The 15807-nt window shown below is 38.8% G+C and overlaps 1 protein-coding gene across 3 annotated transcripts in view; it reads right to left on the reverse strand.

Moving 5' to 3' along the window:
• LOC109964792 (oxysterol-binding protein-related protein 7-like) overlaps positions 1-13657 on the reverse strand; it is a 22172-nt gene extending 8515 nt beyond the window's left edge. The window contains exons 1-12 of one of the 3 annotated variants that reach the window (XM_020608352.1): positions 13542-13657; positions 7421-7634; positions 6666-6806; positions 6414-6467; positions 6128-6241; positions 5704-5871; positions 3592-3733; positions 3276-3394; positions 2835-2924; positions 2540-2612; positions 1287-1420; positions 275-367 (exon numbers count right to left, since the gene is read on the reverse strand). In XM_020608352.1, coding sequence (XP_020464008.1) covers positions 275-367; positions 1287-1420; positions 2540-2612; positions 2835-2924; positions 3276-3394; positions 3592-3733; positions 5704-5871; positions 6128-6241; positions 6414-6467; positions 6666-6806; positions 7421-7588 — 1296 coding nt within the window. In that variant the 5' untranslated portion in view covers positions 7589-7634; positions 13542-13657. Of the gene's footprint in view, positions 1-274; positions 368-1286; positions 1421-2539; positions 2697-2834; positions 2925-3275; positions 3395-3591; positions 3734-5703; positions 5872-6127; positions 6242-6413; positions 6468-6665; positions 6807-7420; positions 7635-13541 lie in introns of all 3 variants that reach the window. The other 2 variants (XM_020608351.1, XM_020608353.1) reach the window with 2 other exon arrangements.
• Positions 13658-15807: the final 2150 nt, after the last annotated feature.

Raw genomic sequence — 15807 nt, forward strand, 5'->3', positions numbered from 1 at the left:
ACTCTTTCCTTCATTTTTATTGTGCTGGTAAGAGACTATGTGAAGGAAGGAAGAATTCTGTCTGATATGTGCTATGAAGGGAAAGCTTCTGCAACAATCTTGTCAATATTGTTGACCTTATTTTGAAACAAATTGCAAATGCAAGGGGAAAATTAATGAAAGTGACAGGAAGATCACAAAACTGCCATACACAGGTGAAAGGAAGATCACAAAACTGCCATACACAGAATGACAAACTGACTTTCACACAAACACAGCACAGCACAGTACACACCTGGTCAGGACGGACAGTGCAGAAGGATTCCTCAGTAGAGTCAGAAGACAGGGAAAGCGAGTGGACTTTGGTCAGACGCGACTGCATATCAAGCTTTTGCATGGACATGCACATAGACAGACCAGCAATGCAGAACACAAGAAAAGGAAACAGAAAAGATCCAAAATAAATGATAAGAACATCATGCAGACTCCAGAACATTCATACAGCACTTGTTTGTCCATGACACATCCAGAGGACTAGACTGCATGTTGTGGTTTAGTTAGCCACCAAACGTTAATTCAGTTCTAGTCATGAAAATGGAAATTAATAATGCAAATAAAGTTTTAGGGGGCACTGTGCAACTCTCTGTACAGGCTGAGTGTTACTAGCCATAATGAGCACACAGTATAATACACTTAATATAATAAAATTGGTGGAGAGCTCCATTACTAAAAAAGAAAGAAAAACAATCAAAAACTGTGACTATTTATCCTTAAACTCTTCTGAAATAATTTGATGACTACCACATGTGACAGTCAGCAATTAGGCAACTAACAGCCGATGTCCTTTTGGTTCAAACAGACAGTGACAGGCAGCATGGTCAGAAAACAGGGCAGGCAGCTAAGCAGAAGAAACCTCATGCAACACCAAACAAGAATGGTTGCTGAGCACCGTCAGTTTGACTGATTCAGTGTGTGACAACAATCCTGTTTTGTGCCTCTTTGTGTGTGTGTGGATAGAGGAAGAGAACGAGCTGAGGTGTGGTCCTTCAGGTTGTGCCTGTGGCGACTTGTGCTTGTCCTGCCTAGAAACAGCCCAAACCTGCTCTCTAGTTTCACCTCACCAACAGACAGTGAGGGCTTGGCCTCTATTGTATTTTGCAGGCTGGTACTAATATTTTGAGCCAACAGTCAGTGTTTTAACTCTGGGACTCAAGGAGGGCTGATGGTGAAGCAGTAAGCACAAAGACAGAGAGCACTAAACTAGTGTCATGTCATCATGGGCGTCTGATTTTGAATGTGCCTGTTACCTCAGACAGCGTGCTGCACAGTGTAGCAAGGTGCTGTGAGGTGTTCTGCCTCAGGTCAGGGCTGGTCCAGGCCTGCCTCAGCCTCTCTCTCTCCAAGGCTAAAACCTCATGAATGGACTTGAGTGAAGCATGGACTGCAACAACATACAGAAGCTTTATGAATTACAAATAAAGTCCGGTCTATGAACATATGATGATACCTGTAACCAAGAAAGAGTAACAGCTGAAAGAGTAGTGGCATTTTGTACTTATTAAATTTTAGCTTACAAAATGTCAGCAAAGACCAAGGTTAATCAAAGGTAACAAGAGCTAGGGGTTGGGTTCCAACACCTGCTTCCATATCAACAAAACACCTGGATTCAATAAGCTCCAGTGCTAACAGATCTCATAAACACCATTTTCTCTCCTTGTTATTTTTCATTAGCAAAGACCAGTGTAGAAAACATGCAGGTAACATTAGTATCTTCTCATTTAAAGCCAGTGCTGAAATTTTGGGGCTAGCTAAATGAGTGCTAATGTTGATAAATTTAAGAGCTACAAACTGTAGAAATGCTTGCTTATTGCCCAACAACAGCTGATCACAGATATGTTAGTTACAACTTTAGTTTCTCACAAATGATGAAAGCTATTTATTGAGGTTTAATAAGGGATACGAAATGATCTGGGTTTGATATTTGGATTTGATACTGGATTTAGATTGTATAAAATGTTATTGTATTTTAATAATCTGATTATTCAGTAGATCAGAATATTTTGGGTTTTTCTTTATGTACAAGAATGTACATAAATGAGCACTGTGAACCAGTCCCTGGAGGGATTGTTTGTGAGTTATGGGTAACTAAAGTACCTATTTTGAGTTATTTCAATTAATATAATTTCTGGGACCTCTCTAATTGATGTTTAAAAGGTGAGGATCATACTGAACCCTAGACATAGTTTCATACATTGGAATGTCTCTTTTGCAAATCTGTTTTTTTTTTTTTTAGTTTAGAGACGTATGCACTGAGTAGCTGTTCCCTTGCTATAACGAGCCGGGTGGCAGAAGGGTTACAGTATCTAAAGTGACAACTTAAAATAGCTAAATTTGGCATTTGTTTACTTTAAAAACTTCTATAATTGACTCAAGGTTTTACTGAATTACTGTCAGTTAATAAAGCAATTCTTTAGATGCATCTAACGTTTAGCAACTTGACATACAGTTGCTATTAAAAAATCATACAGAGAAATAGAGCTGTTAGGTGGGAGAGCCGTACCCCTCTGGGAAACAGTGAAGATGTCCTGGTGGAGCTTCTTGGCCTCTGGGGAGATGACCTGAGGGTTGGACAGCTGAGAGTAGACATAGTCAGGGATGGACTGAAGAGACTCTCCCAAAGTGGAGCTGCTATTGCTACTCAGATTGCTAGAAGTGAACTGAAGACAATGAGACACAGGAGAGGAATGTATGATATCAAGCTGACAGATTCAACAAAGGATGAACTATTTTACAAAACAAAATTAAGATGAACCACAACAGTGCACACAAGTTTAACACACTAAAGTCAGTCCTACCTTTCCCCCCATGGCTTCAGCACGGGACAAAGTCCTGGCGTGACCCATCACTTTCCCCATCTTCTTCTTGGGTTTCTCCAGGAAGAGATTCTAAAATAGAGATGAACAAGGTGTTAATTTCTCTCTATAAAGCAGTTTCTCTCCTGCTCTATTTCTAAACACATTTCTAGACTGATACTTGCAGTCTAATCTCTATCATCTATAATTAAATGTTTTTCCTCATATAACATGGTGGCAAAAATTAGCAGCCATTCATCTTTATGCAACTTCTGCTCAGTGATCAATAAAGTGATATCCAACTCAGACCTGCATTATGTCAGTTGATTAATAAAAGCTGTAAAATAACTAACAGTGGATTAAACAAGATCACGCCATTGTTATTTTTCCAGTGAAATACTATTTGAGGAATCGGATACTGACAGTTGCGATGAGAACACTCACCTGCATGTTAATTCGCATCTCCAGGTCTGTGTTTGAGATTGGCAGGCCTCCTTCTAACCATTGGAGTCGCTGGATGAGCTGAGCCAGTTCTGTCAGCTCTGTTTGACAGGGAGCCAGGCCTGGCAGATAGGTCAGAAACCACATTTTAGAGATTATGAGAACAACAAAAAAAAGTCTGCATCTGTTTCTGCATCTGGTCAGGGTGGATCAAGTCAAAATGTTCATTTTCCATATTTGTTTGTCATTGGTGACTAATAAGAAATATGATAATAAACCACAACCCACTCTGTGGATTAATATTACAGCTGGTTCTCACCAGTGGAGGTAGCATCAATGTCATGAGTCTGCTGCAGCCAGGCTGACACCTTGCTGGTCACCCCTGGGTGGGAGGTGACAGCAGGGGCTGGGGTTTCCATCTCTGGTTGGTACATTGAGGCTGAACTGGCATAGTGAAGGGGCTAGAGGAGCAAACACATCACAGTTAAAATCACAATAAAAACCATTTTCTTGTTTTTCTTTTAATGAACTATAAGAACAGTCATGGCGGGGATTCCTGAGTTTCTGAATATTGAAATAGAAAATTTAAGACTTCACTTTGAACACTCTTTAAAAGAAGCCATTAATCAAATTAAAATATACTTGAGTGTTCAGTTATGAAAAGAGCAGGTATTTGAAGCTCTAGTTAAACATCTTGTTTGCTTATCCTACTGAAGCAGTATGACTTTCTGTAGATACCACTGTTCGGCCATGGTAAATACTGCTGGTTATTCCAATGAACCAATACCTCTATTAATTTGTAAGGGACAAATGACCTTTTTAGGAAATGTACAATGCAAACACATGCACATTAGTATACAAACTAAGTATTTAGAGCATATCTCAACATGAAGCTGGTGGTTGCTACACAAACAGTGGAAGGGGGTATTATGATAAAAGAGCTGAATTAGAACGTGACAAAGTTTCCACCTGCTTGGATTTACAAACCACTTTCGTAAGTAGTGTCTATAGCATTCTCCATAAGGAATGTGCAAAAGTATTGTACACATTACTCAGTATAAATGGCATGTACCAAAAACAATGCATACTGATAGTTTCACAGACAGTTGTTGCAGGGCCATTGTATTGGATTAGGGCTGCAACAACTAATCAATAAAAATCAATAATGAAAATAGCTGGCAACAATTTTATGTGTCGATTAGTCGGATTAAGTCACGCATCTGTGTGAAATGGCTGGGTCAGCGAATGGGTGGCTATGTCAGAGATGCAACGGTATGGAAATTTGACATCCAGATTATAATGAACAAAATTACCATTGTTATCAATGACAACAGTGTTAAAATGTGTTCGAAATGTTCAAAAAAATACTGAGACTAATGAAAATCATTTGTTTAAGGTGTAATTTTGAAAACAACAAATAATTCTTAGCATCACTATGCACTATGTGTGCATAGACATTAAAAAATGACAGCCAATAGCCATAACCTTCTGTAAACAGGACAATGTATCAAATGTGGGTTTGTAGGGTACTGGGCTTGTGTGCTACATGTCCACTCTATAAACAAAGGAAGAGCAAAGGTAACACAAAGCTTAGTGACAAACTATTTGCCCCATTCTGAAGTCCTCACATAATGCTCTAAGCCAAAAGTTAATTTACAGTAGAGGGTGATGGTCACAAAGATGACCAAAAGATTTAAAGTGTTGCCTCCCGTTGCAGCTATTTATTCGGTATGCTCTGCAGACAGAGTTAACATCTTCAATTAAGTCTCCCTCAGGACTTGTAAAACCAAAATATGCCAACACTTTGTACTTAGTCTTCTTAGATGGATGAAAAATTTTCAGAGCATTGTCATTCAGTCTATCACTTTATTCCACCATGTTTTCACTGACCCAAACAAACCCACACTGCATACATGTGTCTGAGAACCTCTAGTTAACGTTGGTCGATCCTGGACAGTGTTCAATCCTTCAGTGGGGCGGTTTTTCAAAGTGCAGTTTTCAAGACCACAGTTTTTATGATATTTAAAATTTGAAGTGGTAATACTAACCATCATAAATGTTACCATGGCTTATCGTGACACTGTTAACCGTTTGAAAAACAGCTGAAGTGGAAGACAGTAGTGAGCATAGTTGCAACAGAGAAAAGTGGACGACCAAAGTGCTCTAAAATGTGAGAGCACTTTATTTTACAGTTAGTTGCAGCACTATACTGGTCATAGCTAGGCATACCTAATAAACTGGCTGATGTATGTAAATAGGAACTGCATTCTACTGTAGCAGCCAAAAAGAGGCATTTCAAAACAAAAACTCCTTAATTGACAAATCTAAAGTCTTCAGAGGGAAATCTTTTGATTCACTATATCAGAGTACAATTTTCTGTCATGGGGTAAAACTGAGCTGTGACATGAATTGACCAGGAATCTTTACTAACTGTTGTTCTGTTTTGGTGGACAAGAGTGGCCATGGCTGGCAGGGAACTCTGGCCCATGGAAAGAGCGTGAAGGACACCACGGTGGACACTCATCGCCTCATTTTTCCTATATACACGATGGGCACATAGCTTGGTCAACCAGATGTAGAAGATTTCATGGCTCTTTGCCTAAAAAGCAAAGAAAGTAGAGAGAGGAAACAGAAGACATCACACAGACATGTTAGGTTTTCTTTAGATGAAAGAATGACCAGATATTTGGTTGCCAACTTCATTTGGATTCTCTAAATATTACTAATAGTGAATTATCAGTTTCAGGTAATTATTTTCTCCTAAAACAAAGTTTTAGAAGCTGTCTGTGCTACTAATCATTGTGTAACCAACTCAGTGGTCCTAAAATCCCTGTCAGCTGTGGCAAGTAGGTTACCTTGAGGTGGTAGAGGTTGTCTCCAGCATCCAGGTCTATCCGTTTAGATTTCTTATTGATGGACAAAACAGCCAGGCTGATGTCCAGAGAGCCATGGAGTTTCCCTCGCTGAATCTAAAACACAATAACAGAGTGTGTTTGAAACATTTTGTCTTACTACATATTCAATAAATTTACACAGATCTGTTAAACCACACTGGAATCAACTGAATAAATAGAACAGAAGAGAGACAGTGCCTGGTCTTCTGGCATAGTGTTGGTAGCTGCATTTTTGTTCATGACTTACATCTTGTTGGGTTTTTGAGTACTTGAGAATTCCTTTCTCCAACAGGAAGAATCTCTGAAAAGCACCAATCACAGTGAAGTGTTAAAAAGCTAAAGATGATCCAGAGGACACAGGAGTTGCATCACGCTCGCATGTTAGACGGTACAGTAAAATACATCTGCATCAGTGTAACTATCATGCTTACTGCAGTAATACTGGGAACCTGTGTAGAGGAGATAAGTTCAGATGCTGTCCAGTCTGTGCTGTGCTAACCTTGTGCCAGCCTTTGAGCGGGTACTTCCTCCTCTTCAACAAGTAACCCTCGCAGATCCCAGGGATACTGAGGTCCCCAGAGGAGCCAGGAACTGAACACATTTCCGGTGGCAGGTCATCCATCACCTCCCAGTTACGAGACTAAAACAGAACCAAACAAATCAAATATGGCTTTAGTAGAGGTCAAGATTTTATTTCCAAAATGCAATTCTATGAATGTTGGGAGCTTTCTTCCCCCCCTTTCACTCTACAAGTTAACAGGTTGAAACAAAGGGATTCTATTTAATGATTCACATTAAGCCTTTTGAATCTAACTCGGAGAAACCTGTATGAAGACCGCTAATGGCAGGCAAAGCAAAGAAATAAAGTAGATAAAAAATAATATTTGTACAAGTTAAAAATGAAAACTGATTTACCTTGCTTTAACATCGATGTTGTCCCTGACTGTCTCATAATTTTCAGTTACAGGGTGCCTTTTTCATCAGTTTTCCAATGACCAGAAAATATACTGATACTAAGCAAAAATGTATATGCCATTAGATTTAAGCCAATTGCTTTCAACAGGATGACAAATCAAACCACTAATACTTTGCCAGAAGAGGCAAAACAGTGCAATTGTACAGTAAGTAGCCAAAATAGGACAAAAATGCAATTAAAATACACAAAATTATACAAGACTACATAGAGGTCCCCCCCCCGCCCCCACATACTTAAAACACAGTACGGTTAGACTGTGTTATTGTGAGAATTATTACCTGCTTTGAAAGTTTGGAGGAGCCAGTGCTACTGCTTCGTGAGTGCCCAGCTTTGAATGTACTGATTGGAGATTTATCAGGGTTGCTGATCACTGACTGGCTGCTGCTCAAAGGAGGCGGACACACCTGAGGGTCAATTGGTAGGATGTGATGATGAAAGCGTTGCATGGTGTCGAAGGAGCTTCAGGGCAATCTCATGGCAAAATACACGTAGCTGCAGAGGTAAAAAAAAACAAAACAAAACAAACAAATAGTACAGTGATAAAAAAATCACTCAACAAGAACCTCAGTCCTGGGCTCTTGGTGAGCGGCCGTCTGCCTCAACCTGTTTGAGGTGAGTGGACAGAATTCTCAAATATTGATTCTGAATCCGAAGTTGTTTTAATCACTAGCAGCAGACAATTCATGGCAAAAATGTGTTGGCATTCTCATATATAAACACCCTGTACTCGTCACCTTTATCTTATTTTCATGCTTCCAGGTTTCAGTTATATTAATTATATTATACCAACGCCAGCTCTTTATTCTCAAGTAATATGTGTCTTAATGGATGTACTCATCAGATGTGAAAATATTAAGGAAATACATTTGACAGTTATAAATGTTGGTCATCTTATTTGGATTTTAAGATTCCAGTGAGGTACATTACACTGAAAGGTGAGCTATGTCATGTAAGGCTGGGAACGTTGAACATAATGCACACATTTATACGAGTGTAGTAAAAAACTATGTTATATCAGAGATCAGGTAGAATGTTTGAAAGTCACTAAATCACTGGGTCAAACAGACAATAAAATGAATAATTAGAATGAAAACCAATCAACAAATGGCCCGTGGAATATCCAGTGGCTCTTCCTGTTCCTCTTAAAAACAAAAGCAACCATTTTTAGCTGCTGGCATTCCCTTTTCACATTCAACAGGTGACAACAGCCTGTAAAAGGAAGTGATCACTGTGGAAAATCCAGTCTGAAGTTTCAAGAAGTCTAGCCAGATTGTTTGCTGTTGGCTGCAAGCCATCATCACTTCAAGGAAATCTGGACGTTTCCCACTTCAGTTTTAGGATGGATAGTTAGACCTGCACCGGGCCATCTGCTATCCTGAACCAAACATCAACTGGTTTCTCACTTTAATTAGATAATTTATAAGCTACATTATCACTGGAGTCTGGTTTCGAAACTCAAATTGTCAAAAAAAAAAAACAAAAAAAAAAGTTTTCCTTCCATAAATCCAGAAACTAGCCCCCCAGATATATAGCTAAGCTGTGCACTTTGTCAAATATGAATACAATTGTTTTTTTACAATACCATTAATACTGTAATAGTTTCAAGTGACTTAGGTCACTGTGGTCAACACTGGCTAAACTGTCTGCATATAGAGAGTATAAACATATAAATATAGTGATAGCAGGCTTTATCCAGGTCTCCCTTCCCTAATCTGGACCTGAATGACAAAGTGTACAGCAGTGACAGTATCAACAGTAGCATATAAAGCCATAAATGCAGCCACAGACAGCAACACTTGGAACCAATAATGTCTCGTTGACAATAACAAATAAAAACACACCTGTGTCTGATGTCTTAAGCTGCTCCCCAAGTAGTTCAAGTGGAAATCCTTTCTATCAAGAATAAATGTAAAGCTGAAAAAGAAAATCCCCCATACTTAAAAAAAACAAAAACAAAAAAACAAAAATGGGTTTTCCTATTAAAATTCCTTATAGATCCAACTGTTCTTTGAATAGTTCCCTTCAGCTCTAATCTGTGTTACACTGAGAGCAATGCCACACCTGACTCAGGATGTGCTAGTCAGACAAGTGCATATCAAAGCCAGTGGGTATCTGGGCGGGGCTAAAACTACAGCAACACTCTGTACCTGACTGAACAAGCCTTCCAGTTATGTCATCGCTGTAATGACAAAGACCTGTTACAGATTTGTCACTAGATGAATTTTAGAAACATAAGAGCCCTCAACTGTCTTCAATAAGTAATTCTAACATATAAAGGAAAATCATAGAAAGTGCTATGATTTCAAGACATCAAATGTCAACAGGATTACATTTCAAAGAATGATTTTAAAAAATCCCATGTGCTTTAGGAAAATGATTGAACATTTTAGTTTTTAAATGAAACTTTATATTTAATTCACCTCTCCAGTACAAACCAAGAGGCTTGAAGCTAAGAGCCACAATTAAGGGAGGGAAGGCAAGAAAGAGAGAGACAAACACATTCTTGATTTTGGTCTTTTCATGGGAGCTGACTTTCACCATCAACACAGCATTACCTCTTGATGCTGTGATCTGACCCCTGACATCTTTGCTACTTGTTCTTGCTTGCTTTGCAATTGGCGATACTGCTAGACAAGAGGACCTGGAGGAAGAGGAGGTTGTGACATATTTGGAATTATTTCTTAGTTGCCAGACATGCAGTGAACCAAAAACTCCCTGCATGTACTGTAAAGAGGCTTAAAAAAACAGTCCAGCCTCTTTACTTTCGGCACATCTTAACTGCCATTTTTGTGATCAATATACACTCAATAACCTATAATGTTAAACCAAAAACATGTTTTTAGACATTTTTGAAATTTTAAAGGGAAATAGTTTAAATATTTTCAGGAGCATCTGTAGGAACCTGTTGCCACACATTCTTTCATCAAGCTGTTGCTCATCAACAATGCCCCACACTTGTCCTTCATCGGTCTTTCATTGGTGGACATCCACAGTGACACCCCTTCATAAATGTCATGATGCTTATATGCTGAGTCATTAACGAGACCAGAGGAAAGAGTTCAGCCATGAGAAGTATGTGGTCTGACCAGTATACCACAGAGAGAGCAGGGTCTGAGAAGCAACTCTAGGAGTTATAGAGTGCTGCAGGGATGACTTTTTTTTGTAGGCCAGCCCAGAAGTTAGCATCACCCTGGTTCCCTCGACAAAAAGCCAGTGGCATTTTTCCATAGTCTTTTGGATTACTGTGGAAAATAAGCTCTGTGACAAACAACAGTTTTTTGACACTTACATGTTTTGTTCAGCAAGATAATCCTCACAAGTGAACACCACTTTTATGAAGTCCATTCAAAACAAATAACCCATTATTGCATTAATATCAACTGCCCTATATAGTAGAGCAACTCGACCACAATATTACACTCCTGACATGATTTGGTGTTTTTACCTGACTATTAAGGTTGTGCAATATATATACATACATACATATATGTGTGTGTGTGTGTGTGTGTGTGTGTCTGTATGATGTTGGTCCAGTACTTTCAATCCCAGTGTATGTTTATGGAATTTTACATTAAAGGAAAAAAAAAACTAAAGTTAACTCAAAGTTACAAGGAGATTGTAAGGAGATGTGTGTGCTAAACATAAAAATAAACATCTTACAAAATATTTGTAAGGAGTTTTTTTTTTATTACAGTGTGATGAACAATCATTTGGTGTGACATAAGCTGTATAAATAAATGGTTTTTCCACTGGAATATTACTAATTATATTGACCTAGTGCTGAAACTGATGCAGCAAACACTCAAAACCATTTTCGGAGCTGCTCTGATTGCTGTGGTGAGTCATAGTATCAAATGTCCACTGAAGATACCTTTTCATGCACTTAGCTCATAGTTAACATAGTCATAGATGACTGAAGTAGTTCTGATCAACTGTTCAGGAATTCAGAACTCAGAGTTTCCCATCTGAGAGTTAGGAGCTCAAACCTCAGTTTGGTAAGCCTGATTTCGCCTCAGGTCTGAAGACCCTCATAGTAGTTAGCAAAAAACAGAGTAAGCAAAGAAAAAAAACTCTGCAAGTAGCAATGCTGTCAGAAGAAAATGTCAAACAGCATATACTGTATCATGACATGATGACAAGAAGACAGACTCTGAGCAAGGCAGCAATGAAGCAGATGAACCTGCATGTGTGACAAACCATCCAGATTACAGCCCACACTGCAGTAAAGTTGTTCATACCTCCTAACTAGAATGTTCTAGTCAGAAAGTCAGTCTGTCCAACAGAATTCAAATGTCTTCCTTTAGGAACAACAGGACAGAGGAAACGGATAACAGGAAATGTAATGATTGTCACCTGGGTTATATTTGTCCCATTATAAAACAGCAGCATTGTGGTGAAGCGTGTCAGAGCAGTCTAATCAGCCACAGCATCGCTAGCAGATTTAAAATAAAGGAGCGCCTGACTCTGGTTAAAGACTACCTCAAAGAATGGCCTCACATCTCCTTCAAGAAACCTCCTTGCTCCTCTGAGCACAAGTAAGCAAACTAAAACACCCACCAATGATGGTGAGGTCACCCAAGGACCAAGAAGACATGAAATAAAGCATATGAGAAGTACCAAGTATATTCCTGTAGTTGGTCAGAAAGCATAACAGGTGTGTGAACCACAGCACAACCTGACTAAACACAACAGCAGATTCATGCAGACTGTATCATGGTGTGTGATTTAACATAAGTCTTGCCCAGAACAAGGTGAACCGTCACATTCGTGTTTATGTAGCGTTAGACAGGACTGAACAGACTGGTTCTCACTCTCCCTTCCTCCAAGAATGTACCAGAACAACATGCCCAGGCTGTGCGGCTACACATGACAGAAGTTCTCTCTAGAGTTTACAGTCCAGCGTTACAGTTCTATTAGAGCTGAGCTTCAAACCTCAGGTGGTTTGGTATAGAGTAACTTGTGCCTGTAGCCCAAACTAATAAAAACTGTCAAAGTACTATTAATTAAATGAGTCTATTAATCATTTCATATGGGATAAAACAGTGAAAGTGCATCTTTTTTTGGCTGATCAACAGCATACAACTCAAAGATGTTCAACTTACAATGAACTAAAACAGAAAAGAAGAAAATTCTCAAAACAAAGGAAGAACCAGAAAATGTTTGATATTTTTGCTTAAATAATTGTCTTCAACAATTAACCGGTTACTAGAAATGTTGACTAATTTACTGGTGAACCATTTCAGCCCTCGATCCTGATTTAAATCAAAACTTGGAAAGGTTTTTACTACTAAAGTCAGGCAACATTCAAATGCTTACACAACTTTTAACAATTGAAAACTTTGGCTTCCTTAAAAAAAAAACACAGATGAACATACCTATATTGTCAAATATTGAAAAAAAGGTTCAATTTGAGCTAGTATTAAAAAAAAAAAAACAACAACTTTGAAACAGTAACCAAATCCTACATCTTGGCCTTTTCTCCACAGAATATGATGCTAAACATAAAACCTATAACAGACACCTAAAAGTCATCAGCTATAAGCACTGACACATAGGGTACAGAGCCTAGAGAAACAAAATTCTGAGCATTGTGAATTATGAATGTAATTTACAAGGCTCTGGACAGAATAGCCCCAGTTTGTGCATCTAATTTTTACAAGCTAAGCATCAAACTTTCCAAAATACATAACCTGCAATATTTTAAAAACCAAAATCAAAACAAGTCCTAGATTGCTGGAACAATAAAAGTGTTTTTTAAAGCTCGTCTCCAAAAACATACCTTTTTCTTTTCCTTTTCCAAACAATGATGGTAGAAGGAACCTACATGTGTATAATGTGAACCAATCATTCAAACCTTATCAATTCCTTTGGTGTAGCCTATAGAGGTTTCTTTCCGGTGTTTTTTTTTTCATACAAAACAATACAATACAAATTTTGCTTGGGTTACAAATAACATAAAAACAAGGACATGCCATTTCCTGATGACTTGATTAGGAAATGCGAAATGGTTACTAGTACTAGTACAGTACATGCAAGATTTGTAATCATGTTAGAAAAATAACTGGATGACTGAAGGAGTAGGCCGAGTTTTCCTCTAGCGGTATTCCACCTTTGTAAAAACCAACATCACGCAGGAGAGTGATGGTGGTGATTTTACTTCATGTGAACACCACCATAGCCTACACCGTCACAGATTTTCTTTGGCCTATACATTTTATCATGTTGTCCGACGTAGCCTTTGGCAAACATTCCCGGGGAAAACTAACTAGGCCTAACCTATATACTTTTGCGTCGTTTCCGCGACAAACTGTTTCTCTCTGTTTTACAGCAGAAACAGTAACAAACATTTAACATGGCATCCACTAATAGCGTGTGCAGTTTTTCTGAGTAAGAACTCACCTGTTGAGTCTTGAAGTTGCGTCACGCCTGACTGCGACACCTGATGAACCCACTGCTTTCTGGAGCTGCCTCGCGCAGATTAAGGTTTAGAAGGTGCATCGACACAGTTGCATCATGGGAACACCATTGTTTTGTCCACCATCTTTTTTTTAATAAACAGGACATTTACAATTCATATTTACACTCGGGAAGCGCTATCACATTATCACATGGTTAATAATTACTAGGACAAAGTGATAAAAACTGGCATGGACTCGTAGCCTTATTTTAACATTAGACTTGTAATTTAATCACCCTTTGTTTCTTCATTTAAATACAGTACATAACATTTTGTTTTTCCATGGGAATAATGCCATTTACTCCTGAGGGTATTTTATATTAAGAGTTTCCATGTTAAAAGGTACAGTAGGCCTACAGTACATCAGATACATTAAAGGTGGGTTAAAGATTTGTGATAAGTTCTGCAGCTGAACTGATTCAAATACATGTACATTTCTACATACAGTATATACAGTAGTACACGCACTATGCAGAAGCTACTTGCTGAATTCAGTGCAGGTGAAGTAATGAAAAGCCAAATTTACTAGGCAAAAAGTTCCAGACACTTACAATTAAGACTGATACCATTTGAATGAGTCAAGATGCCTGTAGGTGTTGTCTGTCTGGTTGAGAGACTGGTGACTTATTCAGGGTGTACCTGACCTCTCACTCACTGTCACTCACTGTCCAGCTTCCCCACAGGATAAGCTGTATATATAATGGACATATGGATGGGTGAAGATTGTTAAGCAGCTCCCACTCGCCATCAAACAGATAGGGCCTAAGCTATACAACATCCTCACCATCTTAAAGACCCAGGAAAAGCACTGATTACACAAATGCACAAGAAGAAAAGCTTACACATTATTTACGCATGTTGATGAAATCAACAAACACACAAATATAAAGAGAGGGATATAAGGATAACATAAACACAATCCCTTCAGCTGGACAACATGGACTATACTGTACTGACTACTGTACTGTGATTAACTGTGCAACCTGGTTTCTCTGAGTAACCAAATTTCTTCAGAGCATGCACACACACTGACAGATGAACACACAGCTCACAGGGTCCCAGTCCTAAAAATCTGACTTACACCATTTGAGTTTCATATGTAAATATATGACCAGGGTCCAAACTAACAGAGCTGAACTCAGGATGGGGAACTACAGTTCAACTGTTGTTGCTGGGGTCAAGAATTAACCATCAGGATCAGTTGGTATCTGCAAATCCATGCTGTACTGGCACCCAACTAAGAAATAGAGAGAGGATGTCCCCTGGTGTGTATTGTTTTTCACTACAAGAGTTTGTGACAGCAGCTCCTCCCTGCCTTATTTCGCAAACTCAACAAAAAGTAAGAATGTGTTGTACAAAATGAAATGTACTTTACTTTTTTAGTGCAAGTTCAAATTTTTTTCCACTGGATACAAGACAAATGTATTTGATGTGACTCATATTGGCATAAATAAATAAGCCTCAATAAACTGGTTGTGGACAGTCAGTTTGGTAATCAATAGGCATTTTGATTATTGGCTGAATGAAGTCAGCTTGATTCTCAGCAGGCTGAATTCAGTTTGGTAAACTGAGACTGGAGTCAGTTTGATTATACAGATTGGTGACAGATGAAAGGAAAACCTAACATAAAATGTCTCAGTAAGGTGTTGGGCCACCACGTGCCACCAGAATAACTTCAGTGCTGCTTAGCATTGACTCTCCAAATCTCTAAACTCTACTGGAGGGATGAACACCATTCTTCCTAAAAATATTCCATCATTTGGTGTTTTGATGATGCTGGTGGGGACGCTGTCTAACACGTCACTCCAGCATCTTCCACAGGTGTTACTGGGTTGAGTTCTGGTGACTGTGCAGGCCATATCACATGAGTCACATCATTTTCATGCTCATCAAACCAGTCAGTGACCCCTTGTGCCCTTTGGATGGGGGCAGTGTCATCCTGGAGGACGCCACTCATTTACTCAGGGTTTTCCTGCAATTTTGGTGAGCTGAAGACTGGTAAAGCAGCAGAGTTGCTGTATGGGAACAAATATGATGTGTGTGTAAGAAGGACACATTCTCTGTTTATCTTCACTGTGTCTAAACATATTAGGAAAGTTATTTCCTGAAGGCTGATTACTGTAGCTGACAAAGCCAAAGTTTGGTGGCAGAACAAACAACTTTATTAAAATGCTTATATTCAGCAGCTCCAGTGAACTAGCGTCATAC

Source organism: Monopterus albus, unplaced genomic scaffold (assembly GCF_001952655.1).
Source record: "Monopterus albus unplaced genomic scaffold, M_albus_1.0 scaffold92.1, whole genome shotgun sequence".
Lineage (NCBI taxonomy): Eukaryota > Metazoa > Chordata > Actinopteri > Synbranchiformes > Synbranchidae > Monopterus > Monopterus albus.